At 47.3% G+C, this 20,818-nt stretch overlaps 1 protein-coding gene across 1 annotated transcript in view; it reads left to right on the top strand.

The window, feature by feature from the left end:
- The window catches only part of LEKR1 (leucine, glutamate and lysine rich 1), a 635,278-nt gene that overhangs the window by 485,999 nt on the left and 128,461 nt on the right, over window positions 1–20,818 (top strand). The window contains exon 8 of the mRNA XM_078665467.1: window positions 16,438–16,515. Within this exon, the coding sequence (XP_078521593.1) occupies window positions 16,438–16,515 (78 nt within the window). The remainder of the gene's footprint in view (window positions 1–16,437; window positions 16,516–20,818) is intronic.

Genomic DNA, 20,818 nt, shown 5'->3' with positions numbered 1-20,818 from the left:
CTACCGATAATCCCCTAACAAAAGCAACGGCCTTGTTCACTCACCTTGGTACCAGCTATGGTGGTTCCGGGGAGGGCCCCAGCCTGGAAGCAGAGCTCCGAGGTTTTCTTTTCCAGGGTGACGGGGAGTGTAAAGTCTGGGAGGCAGTCTCAGAGGTTGGGAAATCTCGAAGGGCATGAGTCTGCAGGGATTAGGTGTGGACTGTGGGAGGGGCTTTGATGACGAGAGGGCGCGGGAGAATGCACGGAACAGCTCAGCAGGAGCTATGTTGGAAAAAGTTTACATTCAATAAACGAGGTGACTCCATAGCCAGGAAATAAATTGGAGCGCTTTACGCAAGCACTGACAGATTACCTGACATAACTGATTGCACTACAGCGGCCTACTCTCCTTAAGCCGGCTGCGCTTTCATCCATCTGCGCTCACAAGTTTTCAGCTCACAAGTTTTTTAACTGCAGTAGACACCTCCGCTGCTCCCGCGCTGCTCACAGCCGGCCCGCTCCACTCTGCCGATAATCCCTTAACAAAAGCAACGGCCTTGTTCACTCACCTTGGTACCAGCTATGGTGGTTCCGGGGAGGGCCCCAGCCTGGAAGCAGAGCTCCGAAGTTTTCTTTTCCAGGGTGACGGGGAGTGTAAAGTCTGGGAGGCAAGCGCCGCCATTTTCGCATTCGGGGCGTGTTTTTTGTTGAGTGACGGATGACGTCACGGTGAGAAAGAACACAAAAAACACGCCCCCGAATCCAAAAAAGGCGGGGCTTAAAGGGAGTGACGCCCCTCTCCTCCAATGGCTGGCCAGCATTTACGAGGCCAGCCAATGGAGAAGAGGGGCGGGTTCAAGCCCCCTAACTAAAAAACATTATATCTTCGGACCGAACTGCGCAAGCGCAGCCTACGGTCCTCGACCTAATAAACAGAAAGGTAACCAATCAACCTTTGCGAAGGTACTTTCACTGCACAACAAAACATGTTGCTGCATATTTGGTAACTTTTGCAGATTATGCAGCAGATGATGGCTTATATAGCAAATGCGGTAAATTACTATGTATATGCGGAAAATGCAGCAGCTGCATATTCACATAATTCCTGTGGCCATTCTTATATTTGTATCTTTCACTTCTGTGTTAGTGAGAGTATGGCATTGTTTGTTCTAAATCTCGCTAGCAACTCTATTTCTTTCTATTGCCCTGCATTGACAGTTCCGACCGAACAGTCGCATTATTAAAGTTTGAGCTATTGGTGTTGCATTATTTAGCAATGCCAATAGCTCAAACTTTAATAATGCGAGCCCTATTGCATTGCAAATGCTTGTTTGATTGGTTAGAGTGTAAGCTCCCGAATTTGTCTATACTTAGTCCTCCTCTCCGCTAAGTGTGTCAGTGAAAATGCAAAGGGGTTCAAAATTGCCATTAAAATCCCAGGCCACAATTCTAAATACACCAGCTGGGGGAGATGAAAGATGCATATTGATTATATCTACAGCAGTTAAACCAACCATGTTACCTTCGTGCCAACAATAAGCATTGTACAACCATAATGTAAGCCCATGAGGGAGTTGCAAGAGTACACATAGCACATCAGTGGACCCAAGATCTATAACTTTAGAAATACAAGCCACAGTAGTTCTTACCCAAATTGCAAGGCCCCCGATTGTCTGCCCTTCCCTGAGGAGTGATCAGGTCAGTCAAAACTGACACAACCAGTCTGAAACTGTAGTGTAATAGCTCATGTTTCCTGGGACAAACATAGATCGTATCGGTCCATTATGCTACACTACTCTGGACATGGCAATTTATTTTTAATGCCAGCAAGGTTCCAGGAAACCAGCTTGGTAGGGAGGAGTGCCAGGGCTTACCATACAAAGACTGTCAAACCCAATCACTACTTTTAACTTTAGTTGAACGTTAATTGAATAGGGGCTGCTCTCTAAAAATCAGTGGAGGAGCTGGAGCTACAAATATTGCAAACGCCACAGCGACAACAGTTTCACACTGGAACCTCTGCCTTGGGCTCTGGTTGTTTTTCCTCATTTCTCATCACTTTTTGGACACCTAATTTTTGAGCTTTTACTGTGGGAGAGCCTCATATGCTGGAACTCACACACCATGAACTCATAATAAAAATCATAATATCATATGCTCTCGTATAGCGCCTTATCACCGTAAGGCCTCAAGGCGCTTGCTTTGGGAACCCGTCCTGGTCTTTCCCTGCGAGATTACCCCTACTGGGCATCCCCAAGGTGAAGACCAGGCATCCCATCGCGGTGGGGCCGTAGTGGAGATTAAGCAAGCTATTGCCCAGAGTTGCAGAGTGTGAACCCACGATTCGAGTAGGCACCGAGGCGAGAATTATCTAGTCCGTGGACATTATGAGCTCAAGACCCTGCCGCGTCGGGAATTGAACCCTGGTCCCCGGGTCTGACCTCTGCATCAGGGTCTGCCTCCTCTAACCGGTGAGCCACACTTCTCCACTATAATGAAATAAACTGCATGTGGATTTCACCGGTGTCCGCCTTGTGAAAGAATGCCGCTGCGCTGCAGCCAGGTTAAGGGGCACCAGCCTGGTTACATGTGGACAAATGTGCACACGTGTGTGCACCAGTGTAAGGGCTGTACGGGGGAGATTCCTGTCGTGCGCAGCCCAGTATCAGGTACAGATTGAATAGTGTGGCAGGTATTATGCAGAGTTGGGTGGTGACATGGAATATGCTTTGTGGGGAGACGCATGTAAGGGAAAGTCAGTGTTCTTTACTGTTTCACTGTAGGAACACTCCATTACTATCCTATGGAGACCCAGATCACATGGGGTTGTTTCAGTTACCTAGGGCCTACAAATTTCAGACATGCACCAAAGTACACTGTAAGTTGTGTAAAAAGAAGTATTCTGCTGAGTCCAACGCCATATCTGTTCTGTTTATGGGTCATCCAGAATTGTCATATTCCTCGGACTCAGCTCGTAACCAGAGCCTGGCCGGGTGTGACCCTGCCAGGCTGGATTAATTAACTTCCTTCCAAAACTGTAGCATCAGAGTCCTAGCCCCTCACTGGAAGCATTTCAGGGCCCTGGCCATGAAGTCAGCAGGTGGCTTTTCAGAGACCATGTGGTATGAGATCCTGGATGTCGCCATTTTGAAGTATTCCAGAGGCCTGTGCAGGAAAGAAGGAGCAGGGGTAGAGAGATGATGTGTCGCTGCTCTATAGGGCAGATGTGCCTTCCTGCCAGCCCCCTCCAATTTCTTTTAAAAGGTCTGACACAGGAAGAGGAGCTCTCTCTGCAGTGTGGTCTTCCTGAAGAAGACTGGTGCTGGAGCCTGGCGCCATGGGCAGTTGGAAGGAGGAAGGAGGAACCCCCTGACTGTCCCAGGCCTCTGGCCTGCACCTTTGAGGGATTCCGAGGCCAGTGAGGAGAAGCCTTGGCCTTTGCACAAGGAGAAGAGAGGCCCAGAAGGAGAGCCAGAAGAAAGGCTGGTGCAGGGAGCTAGTGAAGACAGCTCCTTGCATAGTCACCCTCTTGTAGGCAAGGAGGGTGGTGAAAAGTGCTCCAGGTGGCTAGGGCTAGCCCCAGCAGCAGCAAGAGGCCAATATTGTAAAAACTGGTCTCCTGGGGGCTGAGAAATGCCCCCCAAGAAGGTAGGTGATCTTTGACCTTTGATCACACTGACAACGATGTGCATGGGGTTCCACCTCCAGTCTTGGATGTGCCCCGGGGGTGGGTCAGTTCCCATGGGCTACCCCCAGAAGAAAGTGAAGCCAGGGAGCGCTGTTGCGCCCCCCATGAAGGTACCGCAGGGCCCAGGCTCTCCACCCTGGGCCTCCCTTGGAGTAAAGTCGGAAAGTGAAATGGCACCCCTCGGGGTGTCAGGAGCCCACACTGGCTCCCAACGAGAACGGAGGTGGGGGAGCGCCGTTGCGCCCTACGTGAAGGTACCGCAGGGCCCAGGCTCTCCACCCTGGGCCTTCTTCGAAGTAAAGTCGGAGAGTGAAAAAGCACCCCCGAGGGTGCCAGGAGCCCACCCTGGCCCGCAACGAGAACGGAGGTGTGGGAGCACCATCGCGCCCCCCTGGAAATTGGGCGAGGGGCCCGCGACCCCCAACTCCAGGCCCTGCAGAAGTCGGGGTGCGCCGTCATGCCTCTCATGAAGAAGAAAGTCGGGGAGCGCCATCGTGCTCCTCGTGAAGGAATTCCTGGGGCCCGAGACCCACAACTCCAGGCCCGCCGAAACAGAAGCCGGGGAGCGCCGTCGCGCCCCCTGAAGGAATTCCCTGTGGGCCTGGGATCCCCAACTCTGGACTCTGGTGTGAGCGGAGAGGAGGGGGAGTGCCACCGCACTCCCCTGTAGTGAGAGGAAGGAGTGCTACTGCACTCCCCCGAGGCATGCCCGACCGGCAGCACACGAGGGTGCTGGCCAGTCGGGAAGCTGGCGGTAACAGCCGGGGGTGGGCTCCCCGAGCTGCTCCCTCACATACCTGAAGGTGGGGTGCCCGGGTGGCACCCGGCCCCCAAAGCGTTGGGAAGGCAGCGTGAGGCTGCCTACTGAGGCAGCGCGGCTCTCCCCGGAGCAGCGGGAGAGCCACTGCTAGGATATTCACGCAAAGTTTGAAAGAGCCCCATAATGCCATGCTAGGCATACGAAGCCTGCAGGGAAACCTGTTTGTTTCGACCTGTGGTGGCGCCAGGAGGATGGGACCACCGGCATTTGTGTGCAAAGGTACAGGGGGAGCTGCAGGAGCAATGCAGACTCCCCCAGCACAAGAGAGGAAAGTCCGCCCTTAAGTCTCTAGGGACTTAAAGGAAACAACCACTCAAGGGTTCAGCCATGCTTCAAAGCCAGCCTTTTGCTAGAACGTTTTTACTGTAGCTGGGCGCGGGTGTTTAGGACTGCACCAAGGTGTGCAGGGCTGAACTTGGGATGTCTTTTGAGAGACATCCCCTAGAGATGAAGAGGTGCAATTGCAGATTCTAGACTGCTCCTTGCCTGTAGTGTGGTCAAGTTTTTAAGTCATGCTTGGTTTATAGGACGAAAGATCCAGGCAGGAACACAGTAGTACCTTGCAGCATGAGATATGTACAAAGCTGTTAGAGAGCTCTTAGGATGCAAAACTATGTTTTATCTATACATTTTTGTTTGTGCACTTTACTGTTTTTAGCCTACCCATAATTCTCATATGAGGGGTGATTGTAAACCGGGCACATTTGTGGATGCATGTTAGATCTGGGGGTCTCTAGTTGGCAATGGTATTCACCTTTGTACAAATAGGGACCCTTACTTATAAGTCAGGATAAGGGGATTACACTCCTTAATAACCCCTGCTCACCCCCTTGGGAGCTTGGCACGAGCAGACAGGCTTATCTCAGAGGCAGTGTAAATATACACAGTAATACAGTGAAAACACTACAGATGGACAACACAGGTTTTGTAAAAAAATAAGTATTCTTTATATAGACTTAACACAAGACCACAAACGACAAAAATCCACAATACTACATTTAAGATTACTTAAAAGATGATTAAAGTCTCTTAGTTCAAGTTGATGATAAATGCGACAAATTTCTCAACAAAGTACCTGGATGCGTAACGCAAAGTGAACAAAAGGCTCGCAAAAGGGGAGATGCGTTGGTTCCGTGACACGGGGGAACGGTTGCGTCCTTCCTCAATGCTTGCGCAGAATAGGGGACTTGTCGTGAGCCTTACTGGTGCGGAGGTGATGCGTAGATTCTCGGCCTGCGGGCCCATTGCAGTGCGCAAGATGGCGCCTTGATGTGATGCGACGATCCGGTTGCGATGCGAAAAGATGGCGCCTTGATGCGGCAATGCGATGGCGCCCTGGCAGCCTTGCGACGTCGCTGTACTTTGGAGCCGTGACAGGCCCTGCGACACGCTTCTCCGGTGATGCGATGGCGACTGTCACAATGGTGTCACGCTTCTCCGGTGATGCGACAGCAGACAGCTTCGATGAACACACGCTTCCAGGGAGATGGTACGAAGGCTCGCTTCTCCGGCGTTGCGATGATTTCAGCGGTGGCAGCGAAACGCTTCTTCTCGATGCGTCTCGCTTCCAGCTCCCAGCGGCATGCAAGTTTCTGGAGTCAGAATTCCCAGCAAGGAAATTCAGGAGGGAGCTGGAGGTGAAGTCTTTTGTCCCTGAGGCTTCAGCAGGAGGCAAGCACAGTTCAAGCCCTTGGAGAATATTCTGTAGATGAAAGTCCTTACAAAGTTCCTTCTCCTTTCCCTTGACAAACAGCACACTGGCAGAGGGGCAGTACAACTCCTGCAGCTTCCTTGGTTCTTCTCCTTGGCAAAAAGGTTTCTTGTTCCAGAAGTGATCTAATTTCTTGGGATCAGGGTCCCAATATTTATACCCCAAAATTATTTGTTCTCTGAAGGCAGAGAGGCCTCTGCCTAGTCCAAACCGGTTCCTGAGCACTTTGTTTACATGACTCTTCTTCCTTTCAAGTCAAGTCAAGTCAAGTCAGAATTTGTATAGCGCACTACATACCCATAGGGTCTCAAGGCGCTTGAGGAAGGGGGGGGAGGTTTACTCGAATATCCATGTTTTAAGTTGTTTTCTGAAGGCTAGGTGGTTTTGAGTAAGACGGAGGTGGATGGGAAGGGAATTCCAGGTCTTGGCCGCTAAGTAGGAGAAGGATCTTCCTCCCATGGTGGCTTTGCGGATGCGCGGAACAGCAGCGAGGGCTTGGTTGGACGAACGCAGCTGGCGGGTGGGGGTGTAAAAGGAAAGGCGCGTGTTGAGACAATCAGGTCCAAGTTCGTATAGGGCTTTGTGTGCGTGGGTGAGGAGACGGAACGTTATTCTCTTGTTGACGGGGAGCCAGTGAAGGTCTTTCAGGTGAGCAGAAATGTGGTCTGTGCGGGGGATGTCTAGTATGAGTCTGGCTGAAGCATTTTGGATGCGTTGTAGTTTTTTCTGTAGTTTCGCGGTGGAACCGGCGTAAAGGGTGTTTCCGTAGTCCAGACGGCTTGTAACCAGTGCGTGGGTGACCGTTTTTCTTGTTTCGGTGGGGATCCAGCGAAATGTTTTTTTGAGCATGCGTAGAATGTTGAAGCATGAAGAAGAGACGGCGTTGACTTGTCTGGTCATCGAGAGTGAGGAGTCCAGGATGATGCCTAGGTTCCGTGCGTGGTCCGTTGGTATGGGGGCTTTTCCTAGGGCCGTTGGCCACCAAGAGTCGTCCCAGGCGGAAGGGGATGAGCCAAGGATGAGGACTTCCGTTTTGTCCGAGTTCAGTTTTAGACGGCTGTGCTTCATCCACTCGGCTACTTCTTTCATCCCTTCGTGTAGGTTGTTTTTGGCGATGGTTGGGTCTTTGGTGAGTGAGAGGATCAGCTGAGTGTCATCAGCGTAGGAGATGATGTTGAGGTTGTGTTGACGTGCGATGGTTGCGAGGGGGCTCATGTAGACGTTGAAGAGGGTGGGGCTGAGTGATGATCCTTGCGGGACGCCGCAGATGACTTCGGAGGCCTCTGACTTAAAAGGGGGAGGCGGACTCTCTGAGTTCTTCCAGCGAGGAATGAAATGATCCAGTCCAATGCTTTTCCTTGAATTCCGATGTTTCTGAGGCGTTGTATAAGGGTGCTATGGAAGACTGTGTTGAAGGCCGCGGAGAGGTCAAGGAGGATAAGGGCGACTGTGTCTCCGTTGTCCAGTAGTGTTCGAATGTCGTCTGTTGCTGCGATGAGGGCGGTCTCGGTGCTGTGCTTGGCTCGGAAGCCAGACTGTGAGGAGTCGAGTGATTTGTTAGTTTCGAGGAAGGTGGCGAGCTGATTGTTAATGGCTTTCTCAATGACTTTGGCAGGGAATGGGAGGAGCGAGATGGGGCGGTAGTTTTTCAGTTCGTTGGGGTCAGCTGTGGGTTTCTTCAGAAGGGCGCTGAGTTCGGCGTGTTTCCAGCTATCTGGGAATGTGGTGGAGTTAAGGGAGTAGTTGATGACATCTCGGAGATGGGGCGCGAAAATGGAGTCTGCTTTGTTGAAGATGTGATGGGGACATGGGTCTGTAGGGGATCCTGAGTGGATGGAGTTCATCAGGCGAATGGTCTCTTCTGTGGTGATTGGGTTCCATTCGAGAAGGATATTCGGAGGGGGTAACGGTTCGGAGGTGAGTGGGGTGGATTGGTTTACAGGTGTGTTATCAAAGCTGTTATGGATGTCGGCGATTTTGTTATGAAAGAATGAGGCAAGGGAGTCGCAGAGGGCTTGAGAGGGGGTGATGTCGTTAGAGCTGGCGGTGGGGTTGGTGAATTCTTTGATGATGTTGAAAAGTTCCTTGCTGTTGTGGGCGTTGTTGTCTAGTCGGTCTTTGAGTGCTGATTTCTTGGCTGTCCGTATTAGTTGGTGGTGTTTGCGGGTGGCGTTTTTGAAGGCGGCTTGGGTGATAGTGTTTGGGTCTGTTTTCCAAGTTTTCTCAATGGAACGACAGAGCTTCTTGGATTTCTTAAGTTCGTCGTTGAACCAGGGGGCGTTCTTGCTACCTTGCTTGGTTTGATGTTTTTTCAAGGGTGCTAATTTGTCGGCGGTTTGGGTTAACCAATGTGTAAGGTTGATGGCGGCTTGGTTAGGGTTCGTTGAATAGGCAGGGGGTTTTTGAAGAAGCGATGTGGAGATCTGGTCGATGGTGATTTTGTTCCAATTTCTTCGCAGAGTTGGTTGAGGGTGGTTGTGGGTCGAGGTCTTATTGTAGATAAAGTGGATACAGCTGTGGTCCGTCCAGTGGAGGGGTGTGGTATGAGTGAAGGAGATATGCTTGCTGGAAGTGAAGATAGGGTCGAGTGTGTGTCCTGCATAGTGTGCAGGGCAGAGACATCAGCCGCCCCACAGGAGGTGGGAAGGTTCAGCTCTGGAGCACTCTGTTGACATGAGTCCTTCTCTCCTTTCACAGTGCAGGCAGAGACATCAGACGCGCCACAGGAGGTGGAGCCAGCATTGTAGAGGGAAGGCCCAGCCCTATTCAGGTCCCAGGTGCAACTCCTCCCTCCCATCTAGATGCAGATCTCTCTATTCACCACTGGGCTGCCCCAGCCGGTCTCCTGGAATCCCCCTGCCCTGTCACACACAAACCCAGACAAGGAATACACAACCCAGCAGAGGCAGGCTCAATGGTTAAGCAAGCAAATACCTGCTTTCTAAAAGTGGTATTTGCAAACACAGAATATTAAAATAAACTTTACTAAAAGATGTATTTTATTATTCTGATTTCAGGCATACTAAATTCCAATTTCCACCATGTTCCCTGAGTCAGTTAGGATTATAAGAATGTAATAATCTAACGCCCATTCTGGCCTATGAGAACAGGTAGCCTTCAATAGTGAAAAACGAAAATGACTGTAATTCACTATTAGAATATGCTACACACATCAGAGCATGTCCTACCTCATACTTACAATGCACCCTGCCCTTGGGCCTACCATAGGGGTGTCTAATATGAAGCAAAGGGAAGGGTTAGGGACCGGCAAGTGGGTGCACTTGACCAAGTCGACATGGCAGTGCTAGACTGCACACAGGCCTTGCAATGGCACACCTGAGACACACTTTACAAGCTGCTTCTGTGGGTGGCACAACCAGTGCTGCAAGCCCACCAGCAGCATTTGATTTACAAGCCCTGGGCACACATGGTGCACTGTACTAGGGGCTGACAGAGAAATCAAATAACCCAATCATGGAATCCAATTAGTATATCAATTTAACATAGGGAGCAATTGCACTGTGGCACTGATTAGCAGTGGCACAGTACCTAAAGCATAAATCCAGCAAAATCATATCAAAACAGAGGAGGCAATCCGTCAAAAATAGAAGGGAGACTCACGCCAATGATGCCAGGTCTAACAATGCACTTTAATAGTAGCACTTTAGCATTTATGCTGCCCTTATTTTAAAATGTATTTTATGTATGTTCTTACCTCCTCATGTTGTATGCTCATGATACTGATAGCTTTATTTATTGGGCAGCATATTGCACATTGGCTGCAGTAGGGTATTCGGACGGATTGGTTGTATATACTTGTCTACAATATGCCACTTCATCAAATGAACTTTTTTTATATATATCTTTTTTAACTTATTTAAAATGTTTTTTTATAGCTTTTGTGATGTGAACTGTCAAAATAAAGCTTATACAACAACAACAGCAATTGTACAAATGGTGCATTTACAGGATGTTGTTCCTAATGGGGACTGGAAGTCACATGTAAAATGTGAAATGATAAGTAATTTGGAAATGTGGTGCTAGACATTCCTGCCAGCTTGCCTGGTTGTAATTGCATAATTCTGTGATTATAAATGTGATGCCTTTTAGGAGCTGTGATTGACTTGCATTATACATGTTACCAGATATAATAAGTACTGCCATTCTAAGTGATGCCAGCTATGTATTCTTGCTACTGCATTAGTTGAACAACCCAACTGTCAGCCACTGTGATTTAAGTGGCTATACTGTAGGGTCAGTATGAGATGCTCAGTCAGGGTTATGTCTCACTATGGCAGCAGTTCCCACTATAAATGCTTGTTAAGATGATGGGGTGGGCCGCCACTGGGATGGTCCCAGTGGGCAGGGCCCTCGCTCCAGGTTATGGTCTACCCGCTGCATTTGGGGGCAAGATGATTTACATACATGGAAGTGGTGGTACTAGACCCCCAACCCCCTTTGGGAGCGGTGGGGATGTTATGCAATGTCAAAAAGTATTTCCAACAGCTTATCTATATTTGCAAATTGATGCATAGTATTGAGTAGTGAGTGTGAGTAATAAATGTACTCTTCCTTTTTTTATAAAGCAAAGTACAGACTGGACAATCAATTATGGAGTGTTATATCTGCGCACATGTAAATGGTGATTACTAGCCCACGGTTAACATCCTTTACAACGCAACTTTTACCACGCAGTGCCTTTACGACGCAACTTTTACAACGCAAACCATTACAACGCATTGCGCTGGGGGGCGCTCTAGGACAGGGAATAGATTTAATTTACTATCCAACACCTCCCCTACCATCCACGGGGACTGGAGTTGGAATAGTAAATTAAACTATTCACTATCCAGCGCCCCAAAGCACTATGCGTTGTAAAGGTATTCGTTGTAAATACCGCGTTGTAAAGGCATGCGTGCTAAAAGTATGTGTTGTAACGTCATACATTCTAGCCCACACCACCTCCCTTGAGTAAGCCTTAGACTGCTCTGCAACGCTACCCTCTGAGAGTCAAGCGCTACAATGGGGTGTTAGGTTCCCAGTAAAGGACAAATGTAGACATATTGTTTGTGCAGACCTCACAAATAATGCCTCGATTTATAACAGGCCACGATCAAGTGAGTTTTCCAGTCGATCCCAGGACAGCTTGTAAAAGTTATTTCAGGAATATGTTGCATATTTATGCGGTAAGAAGTGATCAGTTGCACAACCCCTAGTGTTTGGCACTACTGAAATCCCTTTTTAGGACATCATGCATCCATTGCACTGAAGATTGTAAAAGTACAAAATATAGTCAGGGTGCCTGAAAAAATGTCATAAGTCATGTGAAGAAGACTCAACTGTGTGACAGAGTTCTTTGCTAAGAACAGTACAATATATTTAAAAAAATTAAAGCACATAAAAACTTCAGGATTGAGGATGGCTCCTGAGGAAAATATATATTTGAGTCAGAGTGACAGTTTCTGTGGCAAATTATTAGCCAACAGGCAGGTCAGAAATCTGTGAGGCGAAGATTATCAGACCTTGTCTTTGCTTGGCAGTAATCTCCACTTCACCATGGAGCTGCCACCAGCCAGAGCAAGTTCCCCTTATACCAATGCCAAAAGTAAGGTATTACCAACACCGCCACATCAAAGCAGATCTAGCCCAACAGTGACAAATCATAATACTATTTTTCAGTATTAGGATTTTCTTGTTGAACTGAGTTGAAAAAGTAGTAGTGGTAGACTGGTGGGCAGCCATATTTTCTTCCTAGATGGCTTCCACCATTCTGTAATAGCAAACTTGTTTTATTTTATTTTGAAAGGTGGTGATCTAGCTGTTTAAAAACCCTAAAGGGTCAGCCTCAACATGAGAGACCTTGATGGCTACCTTCACAGAGTTCTACCCCAAAAGAACACAAAAAAGGAGCGCAACCACCCCTTCACAGTGGTGGATCATCCCTCTACTCCTTCTCTTCTCCCGTTGCGCAGGGAGTTCCATAGCACATCTCTGATAGCACCAAAACCCAGAAGGGACCACAACCGTGAGGGAATGGCTACTGAGGGAGCACTTCAGCCCCCACATTCAAGCTTCATTGCCCAGCGCAGGACCAAAACTCTAATGCTATGCACCAGATCCCAGGTCCCTGCCAAACTCTATGGGCATTGCCCTGATGCTGCACCTCGGGCCAGCATGAAACGAACAGCATCACATCCAACTGCTTAAGCATACCCTGCCCATCCAGAGTTAATGCCGACTCCAGGAACCAATGGCATCTGAGGTATGGTGAGCAGTATCTTGATGGAGGAAAAAGGGGCAAAGTGACGATACCAGAGCTCAAGGTATTTACCCCCTTAGAGCTCCATGTGGGAGCGCCTGCTCCACCATCGTTATCCTAATTTTTAGCCATGGCAATGGGGACTCAAACTTCCATTCTGCCAACCCAGTTTGGATAATTGAGTCCTTACGAATTGTTTAATAGTATATCCACAATAGCCCTTGCGTTTAAGTGGCAGACAGTGTTATATCAAAATAGAATTACTATTTTTGGCGTTGGAGTGTGTTTTGTGTGAAACGTAGGGGCTGTGAAATAGTAGCTCAAACACTTTGAAATATTTGTCAAAGAGACGTTTTCACATGTTATTACATAGATCCAACATCCAACGGATTGAAATAACTATTTTTTAATAAGACTTTAAATTCGTGCTTTAAACCTTGTCCGACACATATAGTTCCTTGTGTCTCAATTTAGTCCTCGGTTACACCAAACCATCAGATTGATAAACAATGATGCATTCGGGAGATGAATTGTGTATCTGAGAGCAAATGCTCTCTATAAGCACTACACAGCCTCTGATCTGGGCTGGATGTTGCACTGATTGTGAGTGTCGTCACATGGTGTGACAGATAGCTCCGTGGGTTACTGCATTTGCTGTTTCACTGGGTCACACTTTTGAATCACAAATGCTGTTTCATTCTTTTAAAGTTGATACCATAAGTTGTTCTGTGATGCTTATACCAACATCTTGTTCTGTTCAGCACTATGAAGACTCATTGGGGCACATGCGTCAAGCATTTTTGCCTTCGTAAATGGGCCGATCCGACGATTACGAACGCAATAAATGCTTTTCAGATGCATCAAACCCTATTTTGGGATTGTTACTGAATCGCAAAATGGGTTTGCGAATCGTTAATAGGAAGGGACATGTTTAGGTCGTCCCTTCCTAATACCAAAATGCATTGGTATGTAGTATTGTTTTGTGACCGAAATTCGGTCGCAAAGCATTTGCATTTTACCACCTAACCCATTTGTAAATGGGAAAGGGTTCCCAAGGGACTCCTTCCTCTTTGTGAATGTTTTTTACTGTGTTTTTTAAGAGCAGGCAGTGGTCCCATGGGCCACTGCCATATCTTAAAAAATGAAAAGAAAACTTTTAATTTTACTTTTTTTAAACATCTTGTTTTCCTTTGAGGAAAACGGGCTGCTTTACAAAAAAACAAAGCTTGCTTTATTTAAAAGCAATCACGGACATGGTGGTCTGCTGTCTTCAGCAGTCCACCATCCCCGGGGTTTTTGCGATTCCTAGGGGCTTGGAAATTTCGATCTACCTCTTTAACATTAAGGAGGTAGAGCAATTTGCAAACCCCTAGGAATCGCTATCTGAGACTCTTTGAGTTTCATACATTGTAAATTGCGATTGCCTAATTGCGATCCTCAGGAATTCGCAATTAGGTGTTCACAATTTACAATTTTGATGCACGTAGCCCCTTCTTTTTGTACCGCTGCATCTATTTTCTTTTGAATAAACAACGCAATGCAAAGAACTGAAGCTCAGTAGTGCATATATTTCTCACAAATCTGTCTTCCTAAAGCTACTTTATCTCTACACCCCCCTTTACAGGACTGACTCTAACTGGTCCCTCAAAAGTCAGACAAGTGGCGATGCACATGGTGCTTTGAGCAATACTTAAGGTTAAACCATTTTAACTGTTTGACATTTTGATTGATTGGAGTAGTACGTTCATGGCATATGAATACAAGTGTTCCTTTGGTGTACTTGTCTTATCATACTATTGGCAATTTTTTTTTTTTAGAAGAATGTGTACTACTTTTCCTTTTTCCTCTAATTAGCGTGCTGGTTAGGTTAACTTTGTTTATAACGATTAAACTGGCCTATGTGTGCACTCTGCTGTTGTGACTTTTTTTTATATTCTAATATTTTAAATAAAAAAAAGTGTAAACTACTAAAAATGTAAGCTCTCGTACGATGCACATAAAATAGAATAGGATAATCACAGACACTTTGAAACACCTGTATTACCTATCATCACTGTTTGCGCCCGGCGCAACTTTCAAACGGTGCGCTGGGCGCAAACATTGATAATGCACCCCATATGGTGTATACGCTGCCACCAGGGCAGCCGCGAATTCGGGCTGCCCTCGGGCAGCCGCGGCCGGTGGTGGGAGTACCTACCGGGCAGTGCATAACCAAATGCGATACAGTGCGCGCAACAAATTTCGTTTTATTTATTTATATGTTTACTTACCCGTTAAACTCTGTAATCCATACATTACTATCGCCCACCCTGCCCCTCCCCCTCCCCATGTCACCGCCTGCAGGTACTCCCACCACCGGCCTTGGCTGCCCTCGGGGCAGCACATTCCTGTGAAAACGCAGAGCAGCCGATCCGTGTTTTAACAGTGCAGGCAGCACCCGCCTGCACTTTCAAAGGAGATTAGAGATTCCCTTGCAGGCGGGTGCAGTCACTGCACCCGCCTGCAAGGGGATGTCTGGGGTGCCCATGGGTCACCCTTTACCCCCTGAAGAGGGCTGCTGTCCGTTTTAAATGGCGTACTGACAGTGCGCTTCCTGAGGGCATCTTTGACTTTGTGCCCGCATCTGTAATATGGCACGGGCGCAGAGGCAAATTAATTTCCTCATTTGCATAGGGAGCGCCCCTATGCAAATGAGGGACCACCCTCTGTTGATAGCGATGGCGCTTTTAGTGTGCCAGCGCTATTGGTATTATAGATGTGGACGAACGAACATCTGCGTCCCCTTCTATAATAGCAGAGTGCCCTGGGGGCACCATCTGTAATACGGCCCCTAGTAGGCTTTCTGAATTTATTGCTGAATACTGGAGGAAATACTCTCACATTGAGGGGAAATTGTTGGGGATGAATTACGATTAAATTTGTGAGAGGCAAGGAAGATGCTTTTACAAATGCATTTGGCAGTGGACATGCCAGGATATTAACGATGTAGTGTTGGGGTATTGGGGATGCAGAATAGAGCGCTATCATAGGGGTGGCCTTAGGCATGTGCAAGCTGTACACCTGCACAGGGCCACCAAACCCCAGGGGCCACCACGCCAATATATATCCTTAATATAATAATCCTCTGAGAATGGATACATATTTGCGTGGCAGCCCCTGACAGGGATTTGGCGGCCTCCGTCTCTGTTCCACTTCCAAACACCATGACCCCCGCTCTTGACTGGCCTCCGTGCTCCGCCCCGCCCTGACCCCCTCTTCCGGGGCCCCATACCTACGCTCCCTGCCCAGGGCCGCCATGAGCCTAGAGCCGCCCCTGGCTATCAATTGAGTGGTGATAGGATGTGAATTAGCTTGACAGGAGCACAACAATCAAAGCCCAGGGGATGGCAATTAGGCCCTTAAAAACTTCAGAGAACTGCACACAATATGTGTGGCTTCTGTTAATTACATTCTATGGATAAGTAGAATTACATCTATAAATAATGGTCTGGGCCGCAAAAATGAACATATAAATGTCATACAAAGGGTTTATAGCTCACTGGTGATGACTTTCTAGGGAACAGGAATAGTCTTTTCGTAGAAAATTGAGACAATTTCAGAGAGCTATTCTGCAGCAAAGAGTGACGCACTGGAGGTGAAATACTGAGTCACCGGAGAATAAATGCAGTGATTTTGAGAACGAAATGCTAAATTTCTTGGAATAACATAATTGGACCACCGGGGATGTACAGACTGTATGTATTCTGAAGCAAATACTGACATGTAATTTAGTGCTGGGAATGCTGGGGGGAGGGGCGGGGATTCCAGCACCCTCAGGATGAAATGATGAATCACATGGAGTGAACAAAACACTAGGGATTATATGTTTAATCTGCCCAGGATGTGCTATTTTTATATGAGAACTGAAACAGATGATCCACTTTGCTTTCACCTGTTTAATAGAAGTCAAACGTTGTGCTTTATTTTGCAATGGACCAGGATGAAATCAAAGGACACGGACGAATACCAGGCAAAACTTGAAGGACTGGAGCGTGATGCCGAAGATGCCAAATCACGGTACATTTTTGTTTATGTCTTCTGTCGGTCAAAGTGCTATTGGTTATCATACATAAATACCGTTTTTCTCTAAATCTAGGAGTTTAAAACTTTCAAATATTAGTTGATGAAATAATATTTGCAGCTGTAAGCTTTGCATTGGCTCGTCTATACTATGAGATACTTGTGCTGAATGGAGCAGGCAAACAGGGTAAACTCTTTTGTATTTATACATCATACAACGTTTATTCATGAATGGCCTTTCCGACCCCTTCCAGGTTATATAAAGTGGATAAGATTCTTTGCTCTGTTGTAGAGCTTTGACCAACATTTCAATAATAATGGTAACCTTACTAGGATAACGGACAGCCTATCGTTCGGTGCCTTCTTTCTGGCACTTCTTCTTGCCAAAGTAAACACAAGGAGATGATGGACGGAGCGCTGAAACTTTTCCGACGCTCCCCCCCAGTCACTATTCATCATCATCATCATCATCATCATCATTATTTCGGCATCATGTGCCATAAAAGGTACGTAAAACATTAAAACAGTAAATGTTAAGATATATACAAGCATTAAAACATATAGAAACATTATACAAATACAAGGAACAGCCTTTTGACATTCTCAGAATATCTAACTCAGGGTTTATCATTTTAACATTTTTCATAGGTCCCCATTTAAAAGATGTCTCCTCTTATACCACACGGACCCCAAATATTTGGCTAAAACAAAGACAATATGCCCAGAAAGATCCGTCTTTAGGACCCTGTATGCTTGCAGGCAATGGGAGAAGCCCAGATTTTTACATAGTGGGACAATCCATTTTCTTAGCGCCTGCACATACGCATTACAGAAAAACAATATGTGCAAATCAGTTTCTTGTTCAGATTTGCATCCTGGGCAATGAGACGGGGATGGCTCGGCCCATTTACTAGTAAGGGCCCGTAATGGTAGGCTACCATACCTCCATTGGAGATACAGTTTTCTGATTAATATTGGGGCTATGGTATCTAAAACAGTTTCGAACCTGTAGCTGTCCTTGATTATTAAGAATGATGACGTTAGGGTGCCAGGGGCAGTTCCTTGCATGTGGGTAGCCAATTTACTCTCCTGATACTGGATGATAAGCTGCCTCCGCGTAACCCCGGGACAAGATGTAAGCGGGTCAGACCATAAGGTAGGGATCCCTAATTTCCTTAATTCTTTCTTAATAAAATTTAGCCATGGAATTTTCCCAATGTTTGGGAGAGTAAGGATTTCTTGCAGTTCTAACCTATAGTTAGCTAACTCAGGTACTGACCAAATCCTGCGCCAAAATAACAGGGGCCGCAGGCCCATGTCTTCGTCCAGGGGTCTCAGGGCCAGATCAAGTCTAATAGGCAGCAGAGGTGTGCTAGAGGGAAGTGATAGGAGCTGTCTGATAAAATTGTTCTCGATTACTACCAGATCGCGGTTGCACGTGTGGCCCCAGAGTTCACTTCCATACATAACTGCTCCCCTAGCTTGTGCTCTGTAAATCCCTAGGGCGGAACCCACCGGCTTAAAGGTAGATTTATTCTTGGCAATTAGTTTGGTAATTCCGCCTGCTATTTGAGCCAGCTTTAATTGCGCTTTCTCCCGTTGATGTACCCACGACATTTTTTCATTTAGGGTGATCCCTAAGTAATCAAAGGTTCGGACCCTCTCTAGCGTATTAGATCCAATAGAGGGATTAGAGCGAGCTCGAGATGGAGGGTTGAAGACCATATATTTGGTCTTTGAAGCATTGATCTCGAGACCATGGTCTTTACAAAATGCCTCAAAGCCATTGAGAACTCGCTGAATCCCCATTGGAGACTTGGAGAGGAGCAGGGTGTCATCCGCAAACATAATTGCGGGCACCCTGCTGCCTCCAAGTTTGGGAGCATCAGTATTCTCAACCCCTTTCAAATGCTCTATTACCCCGTTGACAAAGAGGCAGAACAGAGTCGGTGCAAGCACACAGCCCTGCCTAACCCCCCTGTCAACGGGAAATTTGTTGGACAATATCCCTTCCCTGCCGCATCTTACCTGGGCGTAATTATCAGTGTGTAATCTGACAATCATAGTTAATAGGTGTAGTGGCACCCCCAGACCAGAGAGCACGGACCAGAGTTTCCTACGCGGTACCAGTTCGAAGGCCGCTCTTAGGTCAACAAATACAGTGTAGAGGCTGCCACCCTCCAGCTGTACCGTTTTCCAAAATATCATGGAAAGTCGAAAGACTTGATCTACAGTGGACACTTTAGTCCTGAACCCCGCCTGATATGGGCTCAGGACTGAGTGATCTTGGGTCCATTCTAATAGACGGTCCAAGATCAACCTAGCAAAAATCTTTTGGGGGACGTCTATTAAACTAATAGGCCTGTAGTTGGCTGGGTGTAGAGAAGAACCCTTCTGGAAGATGGGAACAATCTCTGCCCCCAGCCAAGTAGCAGGCACCGGCATCCCCTCTAGGATTGCATTAAATAGAACCCGTAGATATGGGACCCAAATCATAGGTTCACTTTTAAATAGGTCACCAGGGAGTTTGTCCAACCCGGGGACTTTTTCAGTAGCAAGTCTAGCAATAGCTGCTCCTACTTCTGCCAGACTAAATTTGTCTGTGTCCAGGAGTGGCGTAGGGGTCGAGCCTGTCGTCGGATCAACTTGAGGCTGATTAGGGTCCATGTCAGCCTCAGTGTATAGAGATCTGAAATGATCCTCCCACACACTGGATGCAATATTGGCCTCCACTGCCAGGGTAGGGTCAGCCGAGCCATTTTTGACAATCAGCCAAAATTTCCTAGCATCTTGGAGTTTGAGCGCATCAGTCATGTCTGCCCAATTAGCATAGTCCCATTCAGTCTTGGCATTGGCAATGAGGGATTTGTACTCCCTTCTCTTAGATCTTACCAAGGAGATATTATGCTGCTGCTTCATGGCCGCTAGTAGATCAGTTTTAGCTTTTCCACATGCGGCGTTAAACCATGGGGCACAGGTCCCCCTTCTTTTGCCTTTGCGTTGCCTCTGCTCCGGGTTCATAACATCAGCTAAAGTGCTACACATCTCTAAGTGGAGTACACCAAGTTCTCTATGAGTCTCCTCAGGCAAGAGAGAATGGTGTATAAGGTTGTCAACTTTTTGCAAGACCGGAGCAACCTTAGCGTATAGCCTCTGGATGTCCTGGGAATTTCCTACAATTTTGGACCAGCGAACTCTACGCCGGTTCGTAGATAGAATCAATCTCAGGTCCACACAGTCGCCATCGCCCTGTTTTTGGGTGGTGAGACCCGGGAGTGAAATTTTTTAAATGTCCCATTCGGAGATTTCCACCAATATATAATCCAGTCTGGAATTATGCCCCAGTTTATTAAAAGTCTGTTTAGGTGGAATATCACCGCTCACCCGACCATTGCAAGCCCTTAAAGAATTCGCTAGGGTTAGGCAAGTGATTTGCATTGCCAATGGCGACCAGGACTTCACTGATGGGCCAGCCAGTTTTGGGATTCCCCATTGTTTATCTTCCTCATTGGATGTACCTTCTAGGAATGATGGAAGGGGCTCAAATTGACAGTTAAAATCTCCCCCGACCACATACTGAGTGCCCTTGGGGAGTGTGCTCAGAAACAGCACTAGTTCCTCGATAGTACTAGACACTTTTGTTATGCCCATTGGTCTTGAATAGACATTTATCAATGCCAATTTTGTTACATCAGACCATTCCAAGAGTACGCATTGAACGTCTAAGGAATTAGTTGATAAAACCCTTGCTTTACAGCCCAGGTGGGAAGCCACCCAAATAAGTAGTCCCCCTGACGGGCGACCCTTCCCCTTCCAATTCGCCCCGATTGCAAATGTATCGAATCCTACACGCCGATGGTCCTCTCTTGCCCATGTCTCTTGAAAGAGGCATACGTCCTGTAAATCTATAAATGCCCCCCACTCAGGAGAGTCCAGTTTATTAGCCAAACCAGCCAAATTCCATGAGAGGAGGGAGATGAAACCCTATCGCTATGGTCTGCCTTAGGACGATTGGACATCCCATTTGCTACTGCAACACCCGGGCCGGGCATAGGATACACAGTATTTTGGTTGCATGGGATGAGACTTCTCTTATTGATATGGGGGCAAAGTTTCTTACTCACCCTGGGAATAATAGGCTCACAATGCCCTTCTGCTGCCTCCCTGGTAGCTTCATGGTCCAACCCCCCCCCCCCCCCCACTGAAGGATTACTGAAATTTGGCTGTCAGTCCACCATCTCTAGGCAACTATACCTGTTGGCGGTCGGGAAGCCGCCTCAATTTCCCCTGTGTACTTGTT

The sequence above is a fragment of the Lissotriton helveticus genome, chromosome 11 (assembly GCF_964261635.1).
Source record: "Lissotriton helveticus chromosome 11, aLisHel1.1, whole genome shotgun sequence".
Taxonomy (NCBI): Eukaryota; Metazoa; Chordata; class Amphibia; order Caudata; family Salamandridae; genus Lissotriton; species Lissotriton helveticus.
The sequence above is the reverse complement of the archived record's forward strand: the minus strand, read 5'-3'. Positions and strand labels throughout refer to the sequence as shown.